Raw genomic sequence first — 27,730 nt, 5'->3', positions numbered from 1 at the left:
AGGTATTTTAAGTATTCAACTTTGAAAGAAAATAAATTTCTAGGTTAATAAAATAGCAGAATCAAATCTTTTATTTTTCTCATTAGACTGAAATAATAAACCAAATTAACAAGAAAAATGTCAATAAAAGATTTAGCATGAAACATTATTTCTCAGAAGATAACGTCAAGAATATCAGGAAAATTGCAGAAAATCAATGCATTTACCTTCAAAAAGCAAAGGTATTCCTTATCTTCAACCTTTAGTTTAGGACCTTAGGATGGGAGCTGATGGTCCTACAGAGATGACCTTCTGGTTTTGTTATGAAAGAAAATGGAACAATCTCTCTGGAAGGAAAACTTAAGTCATTTCTATCTCAACCCGTATCTATTCCATAGTGTAAATGGAACACATTAATAGTCCTGCCTATCATTCTTTGCCAGAGTAGAAAGCAGGTTCTAAATAAAGATAATCTGGATTATCATAAAGACAAAAATAAGAATGGAATATTTAAAATTATAATTCACTTAACTAGTGAAAACTGAACACATTGTCTTCTTTAGTAAGGGATTTACAGTCATATTTTGCATATTATGTTTAGCCAACAACCAAATTTTAATTTTTAATTAGGAGACATTAAAATATAATTAGCAGCAAATAACAGAATGACAAAGCTACAAAAATTCATAAAGGTCAAAGGAAGCAGAATTTTAGCCACAGCAAGAACAGTTCTTCCACAAATGTAGGGAGTCATGGTGACTACTCCACCGTCCCCACATTCACCTCCAAGGTAAATTTTCTAGAAGCAACATTGCTTTTTGACAATAATAATGATGATAATAATATAGGGATAGCTGTCAAAACCAGACAGCGTACATTCTTCAGAGTCAAGAGACCTTCCAACCTCAGTAAACACCATATATAAAGGAACATAGCAATTTCCAACACAGCATACACACAACAAAATTAATTCATTCATCAGAGACTGATACAATTTTAAAATGCATTTTCCATAAGGAAGCAGAGGGCAACAGAGACCATCTGCAGTTGTCAAACCTGTGGAAGTGAAACAATGCCTTACGAAATTCACACAAGATAGGAATTATAAGTGAAAAACAAATGCTTTATCAAAAAAAGGTTGGTTGGTAGCCCAACAGATAGATATTTATATGGATATGTTTATATATATAGTGATAAAAATCAGCTTGCATGTGGGTCATAGTCTATCTACTTTGAAGTTATATCACACATACTATAAGCAATTTACAGAATTTGTCAAGTTTGTATATACAGGAGTTGCAAAATGAATTAAAATACATTGAAATATAGAACATTCAAAATGTACTTATATAAACCTCCCAGGATTGACAGAGATTGGCCGTTACCAGCATTGCCACCATTGAACAAGAACTATAATCAAGAAAAAGGAGAAAAATTCAAGAAAAAAAGGGAAAATTTAAAAATTCTTCTATTTTTTATTTAAAATAATGTTTTCCTTGTTGACTCTCAGTGTTGATAGTTTTGTTCTTGCTCCAAAACGAGGATTTTGTTTAATGCTAGTTGATCTTCTGTAGCCTTTCGATCTCTGCTTCCTGCAGATAATGGGTCCTTTAGGAGGAAATGAGTGGTCACCATGGTAAATATTTACTATACTGATGATGTTCAGGCCAAACCCTGAGCAGTCAGTGAGATGGAGCTTTAAGTAGCCAAAAGAAAAGGAAAAAAATAGATCTTGCTATTAGAAAATGTCCTATTACTTCACATTAATTCTCTTGAAATAAAAGATCAGTGATTTGCCAAAGAAAATACTATGAGCAAAGCGTGTGATAGCCTCTTCGTTTATGCTTCCGGAAGCAGGCGCTCCTTGTGTAGGTAATTAGAGTACAGTGGGTGCAGAGTGGTGCTTGGAGTTTAGGGTCAACTTTGCTGTCCGCTCCGTAGATTTTACAGGCGATTTGCTCTTTGCTTTAAGAAGAGAAAGTGATATTGGAAAAAAGTCAGCACTTTAGATTAAAGCAAAGCACCCTTCACAAAGCCACAAACAAGAAGCAGGACAGAAAGTCCATGGCTTGTAGCTATCCTCGCACCTGCGGAAGAAGTTATAAGATATTCGCTCATCTTGAAGATTTCCAATGCTCCTTATTAGGCTGTTTTAAACACATACATATATATATTTAATTAGCTCGCCAGCTTGGCTCTGGTGCTCATGAATGTCTTGGCATGCACTGCAAATAACAACACATACAAAGTATTTCAGTCCCAGGAAGTTGGTCTTGTTTGTTTTGTCTGTTTTCAAACAATGCCATCGCATAGTTGGGAACACTCAGAGGAACAAATCCAAATACATTTCCCTCAAGTCATTCTTTGAGGATCATTGCCTAGAGTCACTGTGTCATTCCTATATTGGTAGCTAGAAACACATCCCCTGTCTTACTAATGTGTAAGCGTAAAACCACAGGAGACACAACCAACACTGAAAGAAGTAGGCTCCTCAAGGGTGGGGAGAATATGTTCTGGATTGGGTACATTTGGCCATTTTCTTTAAGAGGAAGATCTTTCTCAAGTTTTTTATCCTTGAAATCTGAGAAAAGTCAGTTCTATCAAGAAATAGAAATTTTTGAAAGAACATCAAGACTATGTAAGGGAGAGAATTCAATTGTAGTTTTATATTTTTTCTTCATATATTTTATCCAATAAGTTTCTAGCTACAAATATGCGTTAAATTAGTACTTTATTAGTAAGAAAATAAAAATGTGATGAAGCTCAAAGCATTTATTTTCTCTTTTAATTGGAGAAAGGTTAAAAGCATTTGAACAGGGTAAGGGTAGGGAAATTCAATCTTTTGAATATTTCAGCTAACTCATGTTCAGGTCCACAGTGGTGAGAATAAAAATTGAGGTAAAGCCATATGGTCTCAAGAAGTCACTGCAGATTAAATCTTTGGGGGTTCTAAAGTGGCCATTGAGTAGACTCACATTACTGTTTTTTTGTTAGTGTTGTCAACTGATTTGCCTTTCTTTGGTGGAAGAGCCATATATTTAACACAGTATCTCCTTATAGAAACCTAATGACTGAAGACCCAGAGGTTAATGGTGGGTCCCTGGAGAGTGTTTCTTCATTCAAGCTGGGTGACAAGATTCAAAAATGCAAAAGTGATAGTACAGCTCATGTGCAGCTCTGAGTACAAAGGTCACGCAAGGAAAATGTATACAATCTATGTAGAACCACTAGCATCAGAGGTTTCCAAAATTAAATATATGTTCCTGCTGTCTTTTGAAGAGAGTTTCTCTGACAAGGATTCATTTAATTAAAAAAAAAAAGAAAGAAAGAAATGATTACATGGCTCCTTAAACAGCCAATGGCATTTGACTTGACACAAAGTATGTCTTATATTGAATCAAGGTTTAAAAAAATTCTTAAAGCAATAAAACTAAGTAAAGTGATTTGCTCTTCAAAGAAGATATTTTGTGAAATAATAGTTTCTTTTTCTGCACAGGCACTGCAGATTGGCTCGAACTTGGTGCAACCGTGGACTACGCTGCCCCTTTCTCAAGTAAGCAGCCCTTCAAGGGTTGCCTGACCCCATCCTTCCTACAAAATATGAAGGGAACAGCTACTCGTTTTGATTCATCATTTCCTATCACAATATGTCCAGCATGTGCAAGTTAAAACAAAATTTACATGAGCAGTATAATTTGAAAGAAACTCAATTACATACAGTAAAGAGTATTTTTAAAAAGGCTATTAAAATGTTGAACTGCCGTCAGATATACAACATATCATTGTAACAAAGTACTTTATTTTTTCAGATTGTAATCATTCATCCACTCCAGGAGCATGTAGTTCCTAGCATATTTTTAACTAAATGAAATTTATTTCTGTCAGGCCAGACAGAATTTTCTTTCCTGTATGGTAAACTCTAAAGCAAATTTGTTTTGTCATCAAGTCACTGATTGTTTTTCTCTTCTTTCTATGTTTTATTTATGCCTTGAGTAAGTGAGATGTGTACTTCCTTACCTTTGTCATACCAAAGAATTAGTGAAATCGAGAATCTAAAATGCTATAATTTGCCCTGTGTAATTTTAACAAATAATTATCATAGTCATTTTCACTCAGATGTACACCATTGTGAATATAACATTTTTTTTCAATGAATATAACATTATTGTTCATCAAACATGCTATGGTCTATTCTACAGGAAGTGTTTTTTGTGAGGAAGATGTCCCTGAGCTAACATCTGCATCAATCTTCCTCTACTATGTATATGGGATGCCATCACAGCATGGCTTGATGAGTGGTGTGTAGGTCTGTGCCAGGGATCTGAACCTGCGAACCTCGGGCCGCTGAAGTGGAGTGTGACAACTTAACCACTATGCCACTGGGCTGGCCCCCTATAGAAAGTTTTTAAAAATTATTTTGTAAAAAGTAAACTTTGGCGACTCATCACGCTCTATTCTTATTTTTACATATAGAAACATTTTATTTTTGTAAAATAATGAGATCCAGGATTGCAGTCAGGAGCTCTAAGTTCTAATTTCCTCTGCTGCCACTCATTTCTAATATCCCAAGTAAAGACATTTCTTCTGTGTTTTCTAAAATGAGCATTACTGTTTGAGTATTATAGTTGGATTTTTTTCACATCAGTATGCCAGACATTGTGTTGGAATAGAATTACCTATTTTGTTTTATTTGGTTTCTCTTGCTCAGTGCCCAGGCCCAACAGGATAACCTATGGTCCACCTATCACAACCATGCATTTAAGTAACTCTTGCCCTCAAATGGCCTGCTGTCTATAGTGTCTGTTCCCAGCAGACACAGCGTAATCTCTCTCTCCTCTGAACTTCAGCATTGTTTGGCTTTGCTGCTCCTATGACCTTAACTTGGCCTACACTGACTTGTAACTCATTATGTTCATGTCATATCTCACTGATTACACTATAAGCTCATTAAAGGCAAGAGGTAAAAGTTTAGCAATTTTTTTTATTAGTCTCAATGTCTAAAACTGTGCCTTGAAAGTTTTTAAACTTTTGCCCCCAAAACAAATTACCCTGTGAAGAAAGGGAGATGCTATTATCTACATTATGTGAAGAAAATGTGCAGATAGCATGCCTAGGTGAAGAGTGGCCTAATAGAACCTAGAGATTTCTCTCTCACTCAGGATGCCATTTTATGATGTCCTTCAATTTCTACTTAATAATGATGGCTTTCATTTGTTTTTATGCTTAAAGATTTTCATAGTGCTTTCTGGTGCAATTCCCCATGCCTTTGAAGGCAGAGAAGATATTTTCTCCATTTTGCAAATGGAAAAGTCTAAGAAGTCTTCTTAGAAGTCTAAGCAGTGCAGAAACTGGGCTTTCATTTCTCAGCCCCTTTTACACCTCATGCTAGAGTCAGTGTCATATCACCTTCACTGAGAGGTGGACAAGCAAGCATTTCTCAAGAGAGTGTCTGTGACCAACGAGAGCTGGACCAAGGAGAAACATGAAAAATAATAGCCTCAAATATTTTATCTTCATTCTAATTATTATTTCAGAGTATAATAGAAAAATTGACCTATTTCTTAAAAAAAAGACAAAATAACAAACAATCACAATACAGTAGTTGAGACCTTGGCATCCTCAGTAAGCAGGCAGAGATGGTGTGCAGTCATACCACCACATCATCAGAGAGGTACTGCTGTGGAGAGCTCAGTTCACCATCTTTTCCACCTCATTTAACTGCACATAACTTTTCAGACTATAAAGTCTGCCTTGCCCTTCTCATCTGTCTGCCAGACAGAAGAACGTAGCTCCCTTTTAGCACCTTCCTTTTTAGACTGTTCCATCTATACTACCATTTCTTCCCTGTATCTATGATCAAGAGGCTGGAAGACACTGGTGCATTTAATAATGCTGCCGCCCTTTGCTCACCTCTATCTCCAAAACAACCACAATGAGGTGGGCAGGTACTCTGCATCAGGGAATATGCGGTAAGCTCTTTGCATGCATTGTCTTAGTTCATCCTCTCAACAACCCTGCATAGGAAACGCACAGCTCAGGAAGATGTACCTCTGCGACATGGAATAACTCAGCCTAGGTTACATGGGTAACAGGTAGGAAAGCAATGGTACAGAAATGCAGAAACAGTAACGTGGTCAGGGCAACTCAGAATATGGGTGCACTTCTTTCTGAAACTCCCCATGGCAAGCAACCTTGCCTCAGTGTCTTCACAGCTGTAAATCAAGATGTGAGGCTATTATACGAATGTACACTAGTCTTTTCAGAGAAAATGCACTGGATATAGCACAGTTTAGAGAAAAAATTATTTGATATAAAACTTGTTTTCCTCAACTCTGAACTTATAAATATTGGATATGAAAACATCATCAGCCTCATATTTTTCCTAAACATTAATAATAGGTAAAGTATGTTTTGCTCCATACAGCACACCAAATGTCTTATGATATAGAAATATTTTGAACTTTGCATATTATAGACCTTTAGAGCTCAAAGTTTCCTCCAAATTCACTGAAATATTTGAGTGAGAGGTGCTTTACCATTGTTCTTACATGTCCCTCTTCTAAGAACTTCTCTTTTCCAAGTTTTTGATTCAAATTTGATAGCCTGGGGCCAAGAAAGCTTAAGTTGATTGTTCAAAGTGCCACCATTAGTTAGTGACAGGGAAAGAAGGATAACCATTCTCAGTCACTTTCCTGGCTCCCAGAAAAGATCATCAAAGGAGGATATGGGGATTGAATTCAGAGGATTAAGACAACTATCTAGACAATTTATCCCTTCTAAGGTTTACCAGCTCCTCAATATTCACTTTCTTTTGGCTATGAATATTTTCTGATGGGTTAATTTCTATATGGTAAAACTTTTTGTTGGTTAGATTTGGGGAACGGTCACCATATGGGGAATCTCTGTAGATTTAGGTATGATGTTTGAATGGTTTTTCTTTTCTTTTTCTTGTTTGAGTATTTAGAAGAATCAAAACTAGCAAGAAAAGAGAAAGAAAACAATTTCTCTCCTGCTCTGGCTCTACAGTATGACTCCAGAATACTTATTTTGTAAAAGTGAGCATTAGTGATGTTTATCATATGAAAAAACCTAAAAATGGATATCCTCCAATAATAAAAGAAGCAACAGTCAAATAAATATTTTGTCTGTGAAGAGGCTAAGCCTATAAAGAATGGTGTGTCCACTACAGCTCTAGGAACAGATGGCCTCCTTTGACACACTTCTCTTTTATTACAGATGCCAGCTTTAAGAAATGAAAATAGCTGTGTGAGAAATGTTTTTTTTTTTTTTGAGGAAGATTAGCCCTGAGCTACGTATTACCAATCCTCCTATTTTTGCTGAGGAAGACTGGTCCTGAGCTAACATCCATGTGCATCTTCCTCTACTTTATACGTGGGATGCCTATCACAGCATGGCTTTTTGCCAAGTGGTGCCATGTCCACACCTGGGATCTGAACCAGCGAACCCCAGGCCGCCAAGAAGCCAAATGTGCGAACTTAACTGCTGTGCCATCGGGCTGGCCCTTTGTGAGAAAATTTGAGCTAGCTTTTAATGCAATTTTTATTCAGGTTTGCACATACTAAATCGCTATTTAAAGGGGAAGATCAAATAATAAGATGATTTTATCCTATAATTTTTTGAAAAGAATATCTTTTTATTAGAATTCTAATTGGTCTAGTGCCAATTTCTTCCAGAAATCCATTGTTTTAAAAGAAATGTGCTTCATTTTGACATAATACATAAATAGTCTATTTTATCGTGCCCTGGCATGTTGGTAGCAGCTGTTTAAATTTCCTGCTTTCCTTTAGTCAACAATTTTACACCTCTCTTCCAGTTACGAGGCCTCCTGTAGCTGAGGGAAAAAGTGCAGTTGCTCATGTATGCAGGTCTAAAGGACAAGGAGCATGGGTGACATCCCATTGACCACAGAATGTTCCAGACTCTCCTGCTTACAGCTAGCCCCTGCAGGCTTTCAGGGTTTCTATGACTCAGTGATTCCAGAACGGACACATAAAGTACTGATGCCCCCTACCTGCTGAGGCCATAGTACATCTTAAAACAACATATTTTCGTTGTAATTCATTCATCCGAATAAGAATTGATCCCCTGCAAACAAATAATGACAGCAGCGGCTATTTAGAACATTTGTTATATCTTTACCTCGGACTATGATCGTGGGAGATTATTATAATCAGTTTGCCGACTAAGAACCTGAAGCTGAGAGGTGTTATGCAATGTGTTCAAGTTTACTCAGCTGGTAGGTGGTGCAGCTTAGATTCAAAACCAGTTCTGTTTGACTCCACAAACTAATTTGCATCATAACTTCATCTGGTGATTCTTCATACCTGAAAACTATACTTTCTCAATTCTGCCTAATATTAAAAATATATGGAAATATGAGTGGCTTTGACAAAATGCAAGGGAGAACAATATAAATTAGTAGAAAGGCAAATAAAATGTTTGTAAAGAATGAAGTTTTAATACCACATATATCTAACAACTGCTTTAATGCATGAATAAGAATGATTTAGGATTAGTATGACATTTACTGGTAAATAAATCAATGGTGCTAAAGGGCGTGAAACTGTTTACTCAAGGAGATTAAATATACCCTTGCATGTATGTTTTCATTAATTAGCAAACTCTTCATTCCTAATGTGAAGTTAGATATTAATTCAGGCCTTGTTGGAATGATCACAAATTCCATATTAAGGCTAAGCACACACATGCGGTTTTGTTGCACTGACAAAATTGTTGAATAATGCTGAATTTGACTAAGGGCTTAAAAAAGTACATTCAAATTGGGGAATGGAATAAAGGAAATTATGAGGACAAGTGGTACCGATGTGGGATGCCTTTGCTGCAGGGACTGTGATCCCAGAACACTTACCCCAGAGCAGGCTGGGATAGTTTGCCCTGAGGGAGGAAGTTGATAAAAAGTGCATCACAGCTAGAATTGTTGATTAATGAGTGGAGAGGCACGAAAGATGTATTTCCGTATTTGAGCAATCACTCACTGATTGGTATATAAAGAATACCTCCTCCTACCCACACTCTTTCTGCGCATTGTCACAGATCTCACCTCCAAAATCATAGAAAAATTCCTCATCAAAGGAGGAAGCACATCTCATATTTTTAAAAACATGGCAACTGAGGAATCAAGAAATGCAAGTAAAAGGAAGAGGAAAGAAACATAGCTGTTTATGTGATCTCAATTTTCACATATCTTCTTATGTAAATTGAAAAGTAAAGATTTCACTATTAATTGATAAATATAGTCATTTGCTTAAATTAAAAAAATAATTTTAATTGTTCAGTAATGTTTGCTTTTGAGGATAAAATTATTTGAAGACCTAATGCCAACAGGATATACAAAGGCGATAATTATATAGCTTCAGAAAAAGCACTTGTTTTAAATCAAAAAAGTCTTAAGACTACCCATTTATTTCCCAATGAGCCAATGGTCTTACCCGTTTCTTTAATCTACCTATTTCAAAATTATCTACATTAGAATGTTTTAGAAATTATCTTCATAATAAACTATCTTCTTAGCCATCAGAGTTAAGTAATTAACAGACATATCCAAAGCAATAGTTGTTTTATCTGCATCCTATTTATCAAGGAATGCAAATAAAATGATAAAAGTAAGCAGTTGCCAGGGACTGTTCATCAAACTTCCTAGATATAATTTGTTATTAAATATAATTTTAAATAAATGGAGATTACTGTTGTTCTGGGCATGTAATGGAGGATGGTTCAAGTGCTATTTTCCAGTGCTCTTTCTCCACTAATACATAGTGATCTGGGGTTGTTTTTTTAAAGCTTGACCAAATTACATAAAAATTCAAGTATCTTCTTAGCAGCGGTATTATCCTCATAAGTGTTTTCCACTATACATAAACCAAAACATAACATTCAATCCCTAAACATTTATTTAAGTGTAATTATGTGCTTAGCACAGTGCTAGGTACTGCAATAACACCAGAAGTGTCAGGACACAGTTTACATCGTCACAACCTTTATATTTTCAGATCATTGGAAATAGAGTGAGTTTTTAAATTCTAAAGTACTCTTTTTCTATTTAGTGGTTATGATTCTACTGCTTGCTCCCTAAATGTAATTTTCCCAATTAACTATTTACATTGTTAAGAGAAGTGAAAAAATTGCCTTCAGAATATATAAATTTGTTTAAGCAGAAAAATGAAAAATAAAATATTTTCTAAATGACTGGAGATGTTGCCAAAGATGTAACTATAAGACATCTAAATAAAACAAGAAAAAAATCACTCACAGAATAGACTCCCTATTGCACAGCGCTTGAGACCTTTACATTCTCAAATTTGGAATATCTCACCGCATTATTTAATCTTCATTAAACTGCTTGTGTCTGTGAAGATAAAATTACCTAATTTCTTATTTTTTATTTTTTCGATAACTTTGCAGTCATTGTTCATGGAACAAAAAATCATAACTCCTAGCTTCTACAATTTGCTTTAATTTAAACACTAAGAATTTAACCTATATTGGGTCTATTTTATACATATAGGATTCTGAATTACGCAGAAATGCTCTCTCAGATTTTTTTGAAGCAGTCATATTTAATAAAACATAACTATCATTTATAAATCTTCCAGTGTATTGACTTTCCCGGACACTCTCAATGACTGTACCATGGCTCATCACTTTTGCTCTCCCTCCGAATGGGGGCCAAATGAGTCATACTATTGAGAAGAAAAATGATTGCATGATATTTTATTTATAGGCTTTAATGCGTCTGATTTATTTATTCGAGACAAATTTATCAAGATCATATCCATTATGTTTAGAAAAACAACAAGAGTAATTTGTCAGATTCTCCCCCTAGCTCCCAGAACATAAGGTGTAATGTTCTTAATTTTAATGCCTCTAGTAATTTCTGAGTACATCACTTTCATAATAGTGCTTTTTACCTATGTACACATGTGTACATGTATGCATGAATACGTATGTGCACATGTACACACAGGTACATGGGTGTATTTTTTTAAATTTGTCAGAAGCTACACAATCACACACCATTATTTTACTTTGCTTTTCTTTATTTGTGGACTATAATTTATTTGTTTGTTTGCTTTGTCTCTCATGAGCTGGCCTGTTATTGGTCTATTTTTAAATTTGGGAAATTTTAAATAATGTTTTTTTTTCTGGTCACAAAAGTAAAAAATTATCATTGTACAAATGTTATCAATACAAACAAAATAATTAAAAGTCATAACATCTTGATTTTTGATACACATTATATACTACTTCTTGTTATTTTTCTATGCACATATCTCAGATTGATTTAAAGTTTTGTATTCTATATTTTTTCACAATATAGTATGTATTGAGCCGTTTTAAACTTCATTAAACAGTATTTAAAAACATGATTCTAGCTTAAAAACACGAAGCTGCTTGATATTCACTGCCTAGTTTTAGAACATTCATTAGGTAACTTTCCTACTCTCAGCCGTTTGAGTACTTCCAGTTATGGGAAGACCTCTGTGATCAGCATCCCTGCGCATGGGTCTGGGTCTGCCTCAGGACTGACCTCCATGGAATTGCCCCCCAAGAGGCTCACTTCAAGGACAAAGCTCTGTGATTTATCTTTCCTACCAAATTTTCTTCCAGAAGAAAGTACCAATTCACTGTGCAAGTATTAATACAGCAGAATGCCTGAGTCACTGTCGCCTTGATGACACGTGTTGATTTTAAAAATCTTTGCCAAGATTATATGTGTCAAATTTAAAAAAGTGACTAGGGTTTTGACTGGGACCGCATCAAGTCTATAAATACTTTCAAAAAACCTGATATATTTCCAATACTGACATTGGCCATCCAAAAACATAGCGTGTTTACTCATTTATTCAGACCTAAACTCTGGTCTTCATATTTATACCACTATTTGTTATTGTCTTAAAAAAAAAAAAAACCTAGATATTTTATACCTTTTGCTTGTTGTTACTATTGTGGATTGTATATTATGCCCCAAATATTTTCTCTTTGGGTGTTGCTGTCATGCAGAGAATGGTCTTAAGTTTATATCTATCTTTCCTTTATCCATACTACATGATCACTTTTGATATCTCTAAGTCATTTGAAGTGGATTACATAATCCTAGCATCTGTAAAATTGACATTTTTTTCCTTCTTTTGGTAAGTATTAGACACAAATATTTCCTCATCCGTTGTATCACTTTTTAGTTACATTTAATTAAACAAATATTTTCAATTATTTATAGTAAAATGTTATTTTCATTTGTATATTTTGTAAATTTAAGATTTTAGATTTTATGCTAATCTTCTTTATATTAATTTTCTTTTCTGCTTAGTTCTTTAATTAATTGGAACTCATTGGGGTATTTATTATAAATTGTGATAATGCATTTCATTTTGTCATTTATTAATTAAATAAATCCTTCCTTAAATATTATATTTTTCAATCCATCAGATGTTACCTTATTTTATATAATTTTAGAGCTTTCCAGGATTCTTATTTTCTTTCATCTCTACTCATATTTATGTTCCTTTACGATCCTCTTAAGTGATGGTTATTTAATAATATACTTTAACATCTGGTAGGTAAAGAGGACAAGCACCAACGACTGCTGTGCTCACCCTGAGCCAGGTTTATTCTGCTACGTATTTAAAATACATTATGTCATGAAATGCTGAAAATGGCCTTTGGGGCGTTGCTGTTACTACCCCAATTTTATAAATAAGGACTCTGAGGTTCACAGAGATGTTGTGCGCAGCTCACTCAACACACAAGCTGGTAGAGAGTGAATAGGAGTCACATGTGTCCATCGACGACCACAAACTGGGCTGATCTTATTACAGGGGTCCCAATCCATTTTATTTTTCTCTCTTTCGAAAGCTTTAAACAACATTCTCACTCATTTATGTTTTTAGATGTATCTATAATTATTTTATGATGTTAAAAATTCTGAGGGTTTTTTTGAAAACTTGAATTTAATTAAGAAAGCAGCTAGTCTGTATAATTGTGGCTTCCAAATACCTGTTTATTCAGGTCACACAGTTCAAATTCTTAAAAATCCTTTGAAATCTTAATATGTTTTACAATACGGATCTATTTTCAACCTTGGGCAAGACAGCTGGTGGCTAATATGGTATGGTTATATAGAGGAAGCTTATCATCAATTAATGGCATTGTGACAGAATTAAAAAAGACAGCTCTGAAATTATAAACAATAAAACATAGGCCAGGAACGAAGACTGAATCTTTCTTAACTCAGCACTTACATGCACTCAACAAGGAAAATATTTGCTACAGTAGAGCCGATAGTGTAGACCATTTACTCTCATCATTTCATTGCTGCCGATAATAATAACACATAAGCTCATGCAATAAGAGTAATATTTATACAACTAGTCACCATTTATCGAGGGCTTATTCAGTGACAAGCCCTCTATGTATATAATTTCATTTAATTCTCAAATCTTTGTGAGGATTGTACTACAATTCCTGCTTGATAAATAAGACAAACACACAAAACAGAGACATACACAGCTATGAGTGATGGAGATGAGATGTGAACAGTTTTCCTCCTTAACTGCTATGCCTACTGCCTCTACCTGTGAATGGCCAGAGCAAGAGGCAGGTCTAAGGAGCATCTTCCTGTTTAATTTCTGCCTTTTGCAGCTGAGGTGAATATACCTGTGTCAGGCTACAGGTGGCTACAGTGCTCCTTGGGAGAATAAGCCCTTGTCCTTCTTTTCTCTTTTAGGATGTGTGTCACTTTCACCAACAGAGTGAAGTCCTTCCAGCAACTTCTCAACCCTTTGGTCATCTATCCAGAGAGCTGCTCCTCTGGCAGCTTCCTGAGATTTCAAGGATCATGAAATCATTAAAGACTTAGAACACTGGCAAATTCCGCTTCATGTCTCCTCAATTACAGAGCTCCTGGTAATCACAAGTGAACCTTAATGTGGCCAATCACATATTGAAAAGTTCTTCCAGCATACAGCTGGGCCTTGTTTTTACAGACCCAGCTAGTTACTGCATTTCAATAAGTTAAGTTAAACATGGTTTGCCGGAGAATTTAGCCAGTATAGACTCTTAATATACATAATTCTGGTTCAAACACAGCTCTAGCAGATTCCTTGGCCTGTATTATCCAAAGTATTGCCTCAAATCTGTTTTTCATCTTATTCATAGACACTTGATTTCCATAGCAGTCTTTTAACTGACAGAATTACAATGATCAAATTCATTTAATCTGTGTAAGCAGCCAAGTTGGATCATTTAAACCAAAATCAACATTAAGGTCTAAATAGTACAATTGGTGATTGGCTCCATACCCAGGTGCAGTGCACTATTTCCTCATATTTTGAGTCAGGAAAACAGGACTCTCAGCTCGTCATCTCCCTCCCCTCTACCAGCTTCAAATTCTGTTTAAGATCATTCCTGCTAAATCTGGCCACTTTTGGAAAGCTGCCGTGTTGATCAGCAGCAGAGGAGCTTCTGGAGCTCTTGGCTTCCAGCAGCTGTAGCAGCAGCTGCCTCTCACCGCTCAGGTTCACCTCATGGTGAAAACACAACAATCATATTTCAGAGTTCAGAGAATCAGCATTCCTGCTGAGCAACTAGAGACTCCACACGTGGAAACATAACTACACCTTAACCATGGCCAGTTTCTCATAAGTGTCAGCTGTCTATCACAGGAGTGAAGAGAACAGCTTTGCAAAAGTCCATCCCCATACTGCAAAAGAAATAACAGCAAAAGGCCAGTTTCTGTAAACATATTTTGTCACATCACGCACACATGCACACATGCACATATATCTCATAGTAAATGAGAAAAAAAAAACCTTTTCTCACTCTTAAGAACTTTTTAGAGCTAATGATTCTCATAATTCACATAAAAATATCTATTTCTGTTTCTAGACTCAGAGATTTGGATTCAACAGGTGCTGGGTGGAGTCCTAGAATATGAATTTTTAATAAGCTCCCGGGTGAGTCTGGCATAGGTCATCTGCACTACACACTTTGAGAAACACCGTTCACGAGTCTTGATCAATTTTGAAATAGTGGCAATATTATATATTTATGCAAACGTAATTATAAAAAAAAGGAGATCAAAACAGAGACATCCTGTCCCTCTCTCTTTTCCTTTTCTCCCCCAAACAGGAGCTCCACTTGTTCTAGGCACTTAGAGAATTGCAAATGCAAGTTCTAATATTTGTAGCCAAGAAGTTTCCAGTAGGGCGGCCAACTATCATGTTGTGCCTGAGACTAGGAGGTTTCCAAGAATGTGGGACTCCAGCACCAGAAGGAGGAAAGCCCCAGGGAAAAATTACTGTAATAATGAGGCACGACGATAGCTTCAAAGTAAGTGTGAACAAATTGCTGTGGTGATCTGAAGGAGGAAACAACCACTTCTAAGACAACAGAAGAAAGCTTCATCAAATAATTTGCATTTGAGTAGGAACTCGCCAAACAGGGAAAGACCCACACAAAGAAAGCAGCATTTGCAAAGTCATAGAGGTAAGAAGTCTCTGAAACTATTCAGGAAATACCAATTAGGAAGATTATGTGTGAAGATTAGGAACTCTGTGAAACAGGGCTGGAAATTAGACAATAAAAGTTAGTGATAGTGCTTTGGAGATAGTAATTATTTAATACTTGCTCTGCTGTGATCTGGTCCTTGTATTAGAGTTAAAACAAGGAAACTATTGGGGATGTTGGAATAGTGCAGAGGGCCTATGTTGAGAACTATGCCAGCGTTGGTGGGATGCAAAAGATGTAGCTGTTCAAGGATATTTTAAAGAGACATTTAGTAGAAATCAATGACTAATTCAGTGTGGAACTGCCAAGGGAAGAGAAGATAGGAACATTTTCAAGGTTTCCATCAGATCTATTATTATGATGATGTTATTAAAAGAGTTCAGGAACATGAGAAGAACATTTCTTCTCTGTGAGAGAACTAAGATAAATTCAGTTTTGAATATTTGAGTTTAGGTGCCTGACTTGGGTATCTATTGCTGTGAAACAAACCACCCTAAAACTTACCGCCTTAAAGCAAAAATGTATTATTATCGTTCACGAGTCTGTGTGTCAGCTGGGCTTGGCTGGGCAGTGTTGCTTGGGATCTCTCCTGCTGCTAGGAAATAGCAGCTGCGGCTGAAGTTAACAATGTGTGGGCTTTGCTCCCCGTAAGGTGATCTCAAGCTAGCTGCACTTCTTATATGGTGGTTGGCTTCTAAGAAGCCACCCCAGAAGCTGCCAGTCCTGTTAAAGGCTATAATTACTTGCCTGGCATTACTTCTTTATAGCTTACCGTCAAAGTGGACACAGGCCAGCCCAGTTTCAAGGGCAGAAAAGAGGCACCACAGTTCAATGAGTGGAATGTAACAAATGTGCAGCCATCTCTACTCTGCCACAGTGCTTGTAGACAAGAATGTGGAGATGTTTGGGGGACAACAGCAAATCTTAGTTTGCATCTCCAGAAAGAAATCAGAATTAGAAATGTGAACGGAGAAGTTTTCTAAGGAAAAGTTAGCAGTAAACACCACAGAAATGGATAAGAAGGTTAGGGAGTTAAGAATGAGAAAAGAACTGCATTTAAGAGAGGAATTTAAGAGGAGAAGCCAACAAAGAGAGAGGGAAACACTAACCACCAATAACCAGAGGACAAGTGGGCAAATGCTGCCTAGAAACTGAGAGGACAAGACCTGAGAGGTGCCTAGACTGGGAGACCAATGACCAGCCATAGAGCATTTCCAGCAGGGCTGACAGGGAAGGAGAGATGCAGGGACTAAAGAGTAAGGACAGAGAGATGAGTGCACATGTACGGTGCCCTCTGCAGGAGGGTGTGCACCTTGGGGCGGGGGAGGCGTGTAATGCCAGGCTGAGGGAGGGCAGGGGCAAGAGCCTCCTTGCACAGTTTTGATTGCCTATTTGTAAGAGCACAGGAAGGAGACCAGTAGAGGGGAAGGAAGACAGAGAGGAACAAAGGAAGGACTGGAGAAGTGGTGTATGGAGGGGATGTCTGGCTTCTGAAAGGAGCAGAGATACTTGATGAGAAAGGAAGAAATGAGTAGAGAATGGTGTAGTACATGGAGGTATTTGGGGATGTGGTGGAGGTGAGGAAGCTCAAGTAAGTCTCTGTGCTCTCTGTGAAGATGGAACTAAACCACTCCATGCTAGAATCAGGAATTCTTCCTCCTCACATCTTCAACGTTAGTTATGGGTACACAAAACTGGAGAGAATTCAAAAGAATCAGGCATGGGAAACTCTTAAGGGATTGCAAAAGCCAAGTTCTGTTTATCTGTTTGCTTTATAATTTTTCTTCATTATTTTGGTTCTAACTGGAGGTAGAAATGGAGGTAGAGTTAAAGGAATTTAAAAATAGATGTTATAAAGAAAAACAGATTCAAGCAGGAGGGGACCATCACATGCTCACTAACTTTTGGAAAAATATTTGAAAAAGATATAGGACTGGCTATATTAAATAATAGCTAAATCTTTTCTCTATCTTGTGATATGTAGATGGCAATAGACTACCTTTTTCCATGAAAACTTTTGCTTTAGTAAAACTGGTTAATTGTATGAAAATTTGGACATTATATAAGGGTATACAAAGTTATTTTCAGCTAATACTTTACAGAGACACAGAACTTCTTGAGAGGAAAATACTATGAATTAAGAGTTGAGTATAATTTAGTCAACGAAGTGAAAGGCTATGATGAAAACAATAGGCCAGATAGACCAGTCTTTTGTGACACAGGTTGATATAACAGTGTCATGTATTCCAAGGATGAAGCATGCCACCTTGTATTAGTGAAAATAAGCAAGATTTTAATCCCTGCGTCTTCAACATATCTTGCCTTTAATAGAGTAAGAAAAGATGCATGATAAATGGGATTTATAGATATTTTGCTTTCTCACAAATTAAAATATAAACTCTCTGAAGAGAAGAAATGTATCTTCCATTTTTGCACCACTATACCTGGTATATAAGCTCTTGAGAGGATGGAGAATGAATAAATGAGTGAGTAAATGAAGCATGGGTATTGAAATCAGCTTTATTTATTTGAATATAACCTGAGAAATTATAAAGCAAAATTATAAATCAGAATGTGTGTATAATTATATAATATTTACTGTAATATATAATATTTAATATAATATATAATATAAATATAATATATAAAAATCCATCCCAGATACTGTGTTTTATACAATCATTGTGCAAGCACAGACACTTACACATGAACAGAAAGGGTGACTGTGGCACCCCAGCTTCTGAACTAAAAGTTAGAAAATGTTGTGAAAAGTATATGAAATATTTTCCAGAATTCACTGGCAGAAAAAAATAGAAATTAAAAATCGTGATATATTTCAGATTAATCTTTGTTATAAGCAGACAACTTTTAGTAGAAAGGGCTTTTAATGAACACAGGCTTCCATGAGTCAGCACCCCTTCCTTCCTTTTACCTTCACTTTAGAGAAGGCAATGAGTGAGACAGGTGGCAGGGTGGAAAATGAGCAGGGATTTTTATTTGAAAATTGTTAGAAGATATCTAGAGCTTACCATTTAGTTCCCATCACAGTGCTAAGAAAGAGGTATTAAAATAAAATAAAAGATATTTTTAGAGTACATTTAGAGTACATTTAATCCAAAAAGATAAATAGTTTAGAAATAGAATATTTCATTCCATGCTTAGAATCTTCATTTAGAATATGTAATCTGTGGGATTTTATTCCACAGAATGGAATATTCTATGTAGGCTAATAATTTCACTCCCATGATTTGGAGTTCTCATTAATTAGGTCGTAAATTATCTGATGAGTTTACTCTGTAATTTTGCATATAGTGTCTAGTTTCTTCTTTTAACAGCTTGAAGTGGAGAGGGCAACGCTTTCGAAGACATTAAATCTTTATCAAATAATGGTTACAAAAATTATAACCATTAGGTACATACATATATATGTGTTTGTTATATAGGTATATGTTTATATACATGCACACACACACACATACACGTTTTATAGCTATGCTTTTTTTGTTCTTTAATTTGTAAAACCAGGGAGATGATAAAAAGAAAAATAAGACATAGCCATAACAAACTGGGCTTCAGAGGGTAAGCTCTCTACTTAGCAGACTGACAGAAACTGCCATGACCAAGGCATGCTGGGATAGTTGCTCACCTGCATTTAAAAGCAGTGCCAAGTTGCAGGGACCCTAAGCCAAGATCCTTATGAATCATCCTGATAAAGTGACCAGACTTTTTAATCTAATAGCTAAAGATACTTTGAATGTTGGCCATATAATTTTCTATTACCAATAGTAGTATCAATACTTCTTCAATGATAAAATGTAAAGACAAAAGTTAAAGAATGATAAATATTTTTATGTTCCCTTTGTCCTATAATATTATGAGAAGTGTCTGAGCAAAATACAGAATATTCCTGGGGTCATGCAGAGTATTGCTCATTCCAAGAAGCCGCTACCCCACATCAAGGTTAAAACTTCCAGAGTTTCCATTGGCTGAATGATTGCATAAATTAATGTTATTCAGAACAGCTTTAACTTGCACAGCTGACTTAGGAAATGTGTGACTAAGCTTCTGAAACAGCATCAAAGGCACATTTACAGGAGTTGCCTTATCTCTCCACTACTTATTGCCTTTTATCCCCCCTCACTTCCTCCCATTATCATCATCACTTTCCTCACAGGCAGCTGAAGTTTCTCCTTCTAAATCAAAAGCCCTTGGAGAACAGTCCTGCCTAAAGCTATGGGTGGCTGAAAATGTGGTGTTTCTCTTTCATTTACATTTTGATTAAGTGAAAGTTGCTTAATTTGGGTCATTCTCAATACATAAATCTGCAGAGAAAATGAACATGAATTTTATAATGCAACCAACGTCACATGATTTACTGTTCTTATAATGTGTAAATACAGAAGAAGAAAAAAGAAAAAGTCCAGCTCTTAGATCCTCTGGACATGAAGCACTGCCAGCCACTAACAGGCCAATTCACATCCTCTGTGAAGCCAGCCTCAGGCTCCATGTCTCCTGTCTTATTCTTACTTCAACTGAACTAGGTCTCCATTTTTAAAAAACATCATACATACATCTGTCTACTCTACTTGACTGATCTTCCTGTGGAGGGGTTGTGAGTGGTAAAATGAAAAGCTCAAAATGGGTTTCCATACCTGATTGTGGACTTTGTTTGGGTATTTTGGCTACCGCTTGAGGGCTGGAGGTGGGGCGCATCTGCTGGTTGACAGAGCTGTGGATGCTGCTGGGAATGGCCACAGAGACATTCTTGCGAGGCTTCATATCTTGCAGCCACATGGGCGAGGCTTCAAAGGCCTGCATCCTCCGAGCATGGCTGTTGGCGTTGACTTTCAGGTAGGCCTGGGCCTTGTGTTCCTGAAGCTCTCCGTAATTGGCATCGGTCACCCTGCACTCATATAAGCCTTCATCCTTTTTCCTCACTTTGGAAATCTGAAGCTTGTGAGAGATGTCATTGCCTTGGACTTTCACTGTCTGAAAAATTGCAGTTAAAAAATACAGGGCTACATCAAATGATTTTGTTCTCATACATTGTCTTGTGTTTGCTAATGTTGGCAAATTAAAGGGTCTTAATGGCCTCATAGCCACAGTGAGAGAGCTTTTTATTTTCTTAGCAGTCAAATCTGAAGATCTTATGTATTCTAGTCTATGAATAACTGGATTCCCAAGATCATGGTTCAATCCAGCCAGTGCCCATTCCATTAGCCTAGCCTGTGACCCCCGTTTCCCACGTTCTGGCAGCAGCTCTGCCACTTTCCAGTCATGGGACTGGCCTCTCCTGGTTAGCTCAGCCGAATGACACAGGAACCTAATGGGGTCGAATGTATAGTTATATAGCTTCTTCTCTATGTTGCAGCTACGACTCTGAGCAATCACAAAAATATTTTGTTGGCTACGATAGAGCTTAGGTGAGAACGTGCTTTTATCCCCACATTGGGATGACTCCTAAGGTACTGACTGCATTGACTTGGTGTGATCTGACCTGCAGTCATGGGGGCCATGGCTCAGGGTACAGACCACTACCACCTGAAGTCGCACAGCCCAGAGTACACACCCCTGACATTCCAGGGTCTTTATGCTACTGGAACTTGAGACACCGTTAATTAAACACTGGTTTGATTTTCAAAACTGAAATTATATTTCTTCTAATAATTTTTATGCCAGATTAATAGCAGGATAATATTTATATTTAACATATAAGATTATGTATAACATAAAATTTTATATAATATGTTGTATACATATCCATAAGCATCTTTATCAGAACAGCTAGATTTGATATATATTATATATTATCCATGATTGACAGGATGATGGGTTGCATAAGTCATTCAGGAATTAAAGATCTGGGTGATTTTGAAATATAGAGAAAAGAAGTGAAGAAGGCCAAAAGTTACTCTGCTACCGGCCATTACACTTTCAAATGGCGGTAAATAATTAAGAAAACGTGGCAAGTGTTCATCTGTTTTTACATATAGAGCCATGTATACAAATAGATTCCAACATTTTAACCATAACCATAAGTATATATTTATGTGTATGAAAAATTACATATAAATATACTAATAGTATAAAAATAATGGAAATTAATAATTTCAAATATATTCTTAGTTGAGTCTCCTAATAAAGTTTGAGGTAGTCAGAGTACTTATATTATTATGATCCCATTTTACAGTAAACTGAGGCCTAGGAGGTTTGGGTTGGTGATTCTTTCTTTTTTTTTTTTTTTGGTGAGGAAGACTGCTCTTGAGCTAACATCTGTTGCCAATCTTCCTCTTTTTGTTTGAGGAAGATTGTTGCTGAGCCAACATCTGTGCCAATCTTCTTCTATTTCGTATGTGGGATGCTGCCACAAGCATGGCTTGATGAATAGCGTGTAGGTCTGCACCGGGAACTGAACCTGTGGACCCCGGGCTAATGAAGCAGAGCATGCAAATTTAACCACTATGTCACCAAGCTGGCCCCTGGGCTGGTGATTCTTAACACTGCATATTAGAATCATCTGAGGAGCTCTTAGAAAATGTTCTCACTTGGTTAAAGCCGAGACATTAAGTCTAGATCTCTGGGGCATGAAGCCCATATCAGTATTTTATACAAGGTCTCCTGGAAATTCTAAGTCAACAACTGCCTGTTTAGGACTTATGTTCAAGGTCACACAGTAGGTAAACTGGGAACAAATGACTTTCTACCTCAGTTTGTATCTAGAACTCTTTCCAATCCACTACATTTTATGAACTATTGGCCTAGATAGTACTGTCAGCAGCTGTGTGCATGATTATCTACCTGACTGCTTCTCTAGGTCAGCATGTGTGAGGCTATTTCACTGCTGGTCTTTGGAGGATGTGGGCATGGGTGAAAGGTCAAAGACAAATAGTCAATAAACAATCTATCCAATTATATGTGTGTATGAAAAGTGAAATATTTAAGAAAAAATTGTAAACTATTGATCTTACCAACAAGCTTTTCTAACCCTGTCTGAAAGCAAGTTTCTGTGACATAAGAATAATTGAATTGAAATGTTCTAAAATGTCAATGAGTTTATGAATATAAATTTGAGTTTCTGGTTTATATCTTGCTTTCATTTGATATTTTCTTTCATGTTGAGATTATACATTTAGATTACAGAATTTGATTCTATTAGTTACAATATATATTTACACTTTTAGTTATGATGTAACTCCAATCTTACACCGCTTTACCCTATTTTAAAAGCTTCAGAATAAATTTCCTTTTTAAATGCGTCACTGGATTTTTAGATTCCTAAGACATATACATGTGTGTTTCTATATTATATATAATACATTTATACTTAGTAGGTCTTCTCCTTTCTTATTATATAACTATTTCATTTCTAGTAATGGAAACTTGTTTACTACTTATCAACAAGTCAACCAGTTCTATTAATATAAAGTGCTTCTATGTGGCTCCCTTTGAGGTATAGTAAAGACGCAAGATTTTCTTCTTTTTTCTAATTTCACACACATTGTAAAAAGTAATAACCAGTAGAGTAGAAACCCACCTCTCTTATTTTCAATAGGTTAACCTCCTCCAATTATGTTTTTATATTTATATTGGCTATTGGTTTTATATTTATATGATTTTGAACATTGGTATTAGAAATACATTGCATGCATTATGAATGACGTTGAAAACTGAGTTGTTTTCATTACATTTTCAACATCCTGTTGGATGCTTTAAATGTTTTCTGCCTAATCTGCCTAGGAAGATTTTCATATGTTAGTGTTTTACTTCCTATTAAAGGATAATTCTTTCTATATTGCAGCCCCTTGCTTTTACAGTTATGTAACTGTTAAAAAGAGCAAGAAAAAAAAGTGTCACACACCGCTTTGGGTGGCAAAATGATTCTCTAGTAACTGTTTAAATATTTACGTGATTAAAATAAGTAATTTTATTTTATCAACTCCAAATCTGCCTCAAGTTTCATGTAACCAGTGAAGAAGAAAGGAAAACCGGCCCTCGCCTGCACTTGCGAAATTGCCTTTTTAGGGACCACATGAAAAGGCTTTTAAAAACCTCAGATTCGTGTTAACTGATTTTCACCTGGGCCTGCCTGGCAGCTGACGAGGCCCGCGCCCCCTGTCGCCTGTCGCTGTGATACTCACACTGATCTTGGTTCCGTCGTTGTCCGGGTCTCGGTCAGGCACCAACTCCACCTGCAGGAGGAGGAGACGAACCTCAGACTGGAGCCCGGCCGGTCGCGGTCCGGCCCCGGGCGCACTCTGCAGAGCCTGCGTGACACGACCCAAGTGCTTGTTGTGGAAACATCTCAGTTGGAGCGGTTTAGAAAAGAGACGGAGGAGGAGGAACGTGCCCGACCCAGTCCGGTGGCCGGGGACTCCCTGCAGCGGCACGGGACCGCGCGGGGGCGCTGCCGGTCGCGCTCTGATGGTCCCGGACGCACGGTTCCCGGGAGGGCAGGGACTCGGGGAAGGCGGGCGCGGGCGCTGGCGCGCGGGGCGACTTTGCTGGGACGGGATTCCGCGTCTCTACCCGGCCTGCGTCCCCTCCCCCGGGCTCTTAGGCTGATTTTCTTTCTCTTGCTCTGACGCGTCCGCCGCCTTTTGCTGAACTCTGTGTCCAACCTCCCCTCTGACCCTCTTATCCTGTCCCTCTTCTGCCTCCACTTCCATTTTCCTCTTCCCCCCGTTTCTCGGCCCCTCCTCCTTTCCTCCCCTCCTCCCCTTCCCTTCCTCCTCTCCGGTCCCCCTCCACCCTCCTCTCCGGTCTATTCTCAAGTCGCCCTCCCCCCTCCCCCCGCCTTCAGTCTCTAGTCCCTTCTCCCTTCTTACCCTGCTCCCTGTTTCTCCTCCCTCTTTCTCAGTCTTCCCCCCTGGTCTCTCCCCGCTCTATCTCTCTCCTCCTTTCTCTCTCTCTTTCTCCTTCCCTCCCATCCCCGCTCCCTCTCACCAATCTCTATTCTGCCAACCTCAGACACAAGAGGAACTGACTTTGGGGGAGGGGTGATGGAGACGCCGACAGAATTACTCTCCCCTGCTCCAAGGTCCTGGAAAGGGGACAGCGCGTGTCCTGGGATGTACCAACACAGCGGTGCCATCACGGATGGCTTGACAATAACCAGCGCTACAGGGAGGAGGCCATTCCCAGTTTAAATCGAGAAAGACTTGATAACAATGGACTTCCTCCTGGGTTTTAACGTCGTGGCACCAGGACGCGTTCTAGTTCACTCCCTGGCATCTCTAGGCGTCACTCACTCCAGGAGAGCAAGGCAGGTCCTCAGCGGCGCCCAGGCACCATCTCGGGCCTAGACCCACTGCCTGGACACCCAAAGGACTAAGGGAGCGAGTGGGACATATGCAGGGAATGTTGCGGGCTACGCGACTCCGCTACCTGCGCACCGGCCACCTCGGCCCCGGGCTCCAGGTCCTCGGGTCCCCGTAGGAACCACCACTGGATTTCCAGGTACACCGACGCGGAGCCGCTCTGGAAAGCGCAGGACATCTCCACATTCTGCCCCTCGGTCGCCGTCACGTTCCGCGGGAACTCGGTAAATTTTGCTACAAAATAGAAACGCATCCTTTTGGAATATCCACACCATTCTTGCTAGCATCTCTTTCCCTGAGAGCTCGCTACACTTTTTTTGGACTTAAAAAAAAAAAAAAAAAAACAGAAACAAAATCCTTCTGTGACATCCCGGACTTTGCCTGGCTCCCCAACCTCCTGTCTTTTGCCTCTCTCCTATCTCAATTTTGGTGTCATGCCTAAACCACTTTGTTGTTGATCAAGCCCAGATAGTGGAAAGGTTAACAAGCTTGCCAATTATTACCCTCTGTTAGCCAAGCTGTCCAGTTAGATCCAAGTACCTTGTGTCAGATTGCAGTATTCCCCAAAACTTACAGAGGGATTCAGTGAGGTACATTTTAGGCAAATCTGTCCAGTTGATATATGAGGATAGCCTCTTGCCTCCAAGTTTCTAAACAATCTATGACTTTCATGTAATAGTGAATGGATCATGATTATTTGTCAAAATGTACATTCTTGACATATCAGAAGGATTATTAGCAATTGTGATTTGATGGCTATAGCAATGAAACAAGTTGCACACTTTCTCAGCTGTGAATATTTCTTTCTTTCGAAATTAATCTTCACATTTATTCCCATCAAGCCATTGTATTGTAAATTGCCATACATCATGGGATGTAAGAATCACACACCTGGGTTTAGTTCAGATTAAAGATTGTTTTGAAGTCTCTAGACAGATTTTTTTTCAGCCTCTTCATTACCAACCTTGACACTGCTAGTTTGCTGGATTCGTGGAGTCACGGTGAAAGTCACAAAAATAAGATATTCCCTTTCTCCCAAAAGCACTTGAACATAGAATGCTTTGGATGGTTGTTCTTGTCTTGCCTAAGGAACACTTTGCAAAGAGCTGATGATTCCCTAAAACGAGTCTTAGAGAGATTTTTGGCTGATGGAAGTGCACAGCTACAGTGTACACTCATGGAGCGCAGAACTGAGGGGGCTGCGGGACTGATTTAGGGTGGGTGCACTTTCCTACAATTTTTAGAGAGAGACACCATCAGTGTCTCTTTTCATAATTTTGTAAAATCCCAAAATGACCTATTGAAATGGAACTGTACTTATACTTAGAGAAAACAGGAGATTTTAAAAAGACATTCCGATCTGAAAAGGACTTTTCTGTTCAAGCTGGAAGGAGGTTTACGGCATTTCTGCTTGCAGAAGTGATGCAGTCTTCTGGCAGCAGAGATGTGATCTGTTCATGGTGCTGAAATGTTCACTGCAGCCTGCAAAGTCCTGAAAAACTGGATTCAGCAGGCTCCTGCTGCTTGTAATGCAAGTCGTGCTTTTTTTATGGATCCTCAGAGGAGTCTGTCCTTTGATAAACACATATGCAAACGAAGTCACACGGACCCAGAAAAAGGAAACTCTAAACCGATCCTGCCGACACTGGGAAGGAAGACTGGCAATGGAGAGTCCCCCATTCCCAGCTCCGTGTTTGTTTGCGATGATTATGTATGCGTGAGTGGTTACCCTGTGCATGCACACACATAGAAGGCACACACACACACACACACAACCCTGTGTTGTGCTCACCGAGGAACCCACCTTATTGTCAGGCACCAGATTTGCTCTCAAATCTAGCTTGCCTACTATTTAATAAACTTTAAAGAAAAATTCCAAACAAAACGTTATTTCACTATTGCTTGCTTGGAACCTCACTACATTTGCCTGGCCATTCTTTGAATGTAGAGAATTTGCACACACACGCACAACACACCACAAGCCCATATATATTTTGCCAGTGAGCACAGACTTACCTTGAGAAGAAAGACCTTGCTGTACATATAAAACGGAAAAGAAAACAAATCCAACGTATGCCAAAACGATCCCCATCATTCCAAAAGTGAGGGGGGGGGGGTCACATCAGTGTTGCCAACAGCCAAAAAGCCCTAAAAGAAAGGAATGCAAATGTATCAGAGGTTTCGTCTCAGCGCCCTGGTCGCGGCACTGCAAACATCCTGCTGCTTCCTGGGCGAGGATTGGCTTTGGGAGAGGGGAATGCAGTTCGCGAAGGTGAAAACCAGCTGGCTCGGATTCGATCAGGCTGCGAGTCCAGACCCGGGTTGCAACGCTGGGAAGTGTCCTCGCTGCTTCGATGCTTGCTCTAAGCTACCTGGCAACTCGTCCAACGTCAGCCTGCCGCTGCGGCTGGCGTGATCACTGCCCTCCCTAAACGCCGAGCTGGCTCGGGAAGTGGGGAGTGGGCAAGGGGGGCGGGCAGGAGGACTCCGCCGGGCTTCGCGCCGCAACTTTTCCCTCTAATGGCTGCGATGATGCCTTTAACTCTCTGCGCGCCGGACAGCTCCCCACCCGCCGGGAACTCGGCCGCACAGCCGGCAGAGGGCCCGGGCCCGGCGGCTCCGTCTACATTTTCCTTCTGGAGAGCAAGAGCATCTATTTTTTCCAGTTTGCCTTTTCCCCCCAACAATTGACTCTTTCTTGCCTTGGCGGATCGGATTGCTCTGTGTTTAAGAGGACAGCACGTTTGTAGGATTGCCGTGCAGGATTGCTGGGGGCTAGTTGCTAGAGATTTGAGGAAGAAGTTGGGGCATTGTTGAAGAGGAGGGGCACGATGGGAATAGGGTGAAAGAGACTGCCTTGGGGCGATGAAAACAGCTATTTGAGAGAA

The 27,730-nt window shown here is 38.5% G+C and overlaps 1 protein-coding gene across 3 annotated transcripts; it reads right to left on the bottom strand.

Moving 5' to 3' along the window:
* Positions 1-48: 48 nt before the first annotated feature.
* Positions 49-27,715, bottom strand: VSTM2A (V-set and transmembrane domain containing 2A). Of its 3 annotated transcripts, none has more exons than XM_005609150.4 (5): positions 26,859-27,715; positions 24,910-25,076; positions 23,664-23,714; positions 20,178-20,514; positions 49-1,944 (listed from the first exon to the last, which is right to left on the bottom strand). In XM_005609150.4, the coding sequence occupies exons 1-5, from the start codon at positions 26,935-26,937 to the stop codon at positions 1,856-1,858; spliced, it is 723 nt and encodes a 240-aa protein (XP_005609207.1). In that variant the 5' UTR covers positions 26,938-27,715; the 3' UTR covers positions 49-1,855. The 3 variants fall into 3 exon arrangements, with proteins under 3 accessions (XP_005609207.1, XP_001498695.2, XP_014594479.1); XM_001498645.7 differs by having other exon boundaries at positions 49-2,066; positions 26,859-27,493; XM_014738993.3 differs by having other exon boundaries at positions 49-2,204; positions 26,859-27,480.
* Between the last annotated feature and the right edge of the window lie 15 nt (positions 27,716-27,730).

The sequence above is a fragment of the Equus caballus genome, chromosome 4 (assembly GCF_041296265.1).
Source record: "Equus caballus isolate H_3958 breed thoroughbred chromosome 4, TB-T2T, whole genome shotgun sequence".
NCBI lineage: Eukaryota > Metazoa > Chordata > Mammalia > Perissodactyla > Equidae > Equus > Equus caballus.
Note: the sequence above shows the minus strand (reverse complement) of the source record. Positions and strands in the feature narration are given on the sequence as shown.

Bases quoted from the DNA above. Each gene is read 5' to 3' on its own strand.
- VSTM2A (XM_005609150.4), bottom strand. From the start codon at position 26,937: ATGATGGGGATCGTTTTGGCATACGTTGGATTTGTTTTCTTTTCCGTT. The intron at 23,715-24,909 runs GTAGCGGAGTCG...CTCCTCCTGCAG, and splicing joins CCGAGGTGGCCGGTGCGCAG to GTGGAGTTGGTGCCTGACCG. The intron at 1,945-20,177 runs GTATGGAAACCC...CTCTTCTTAAAG, and splicing joins CAAACAAAGTCCACAATCAG to CAAAGAGCAAATCGCCTGTA.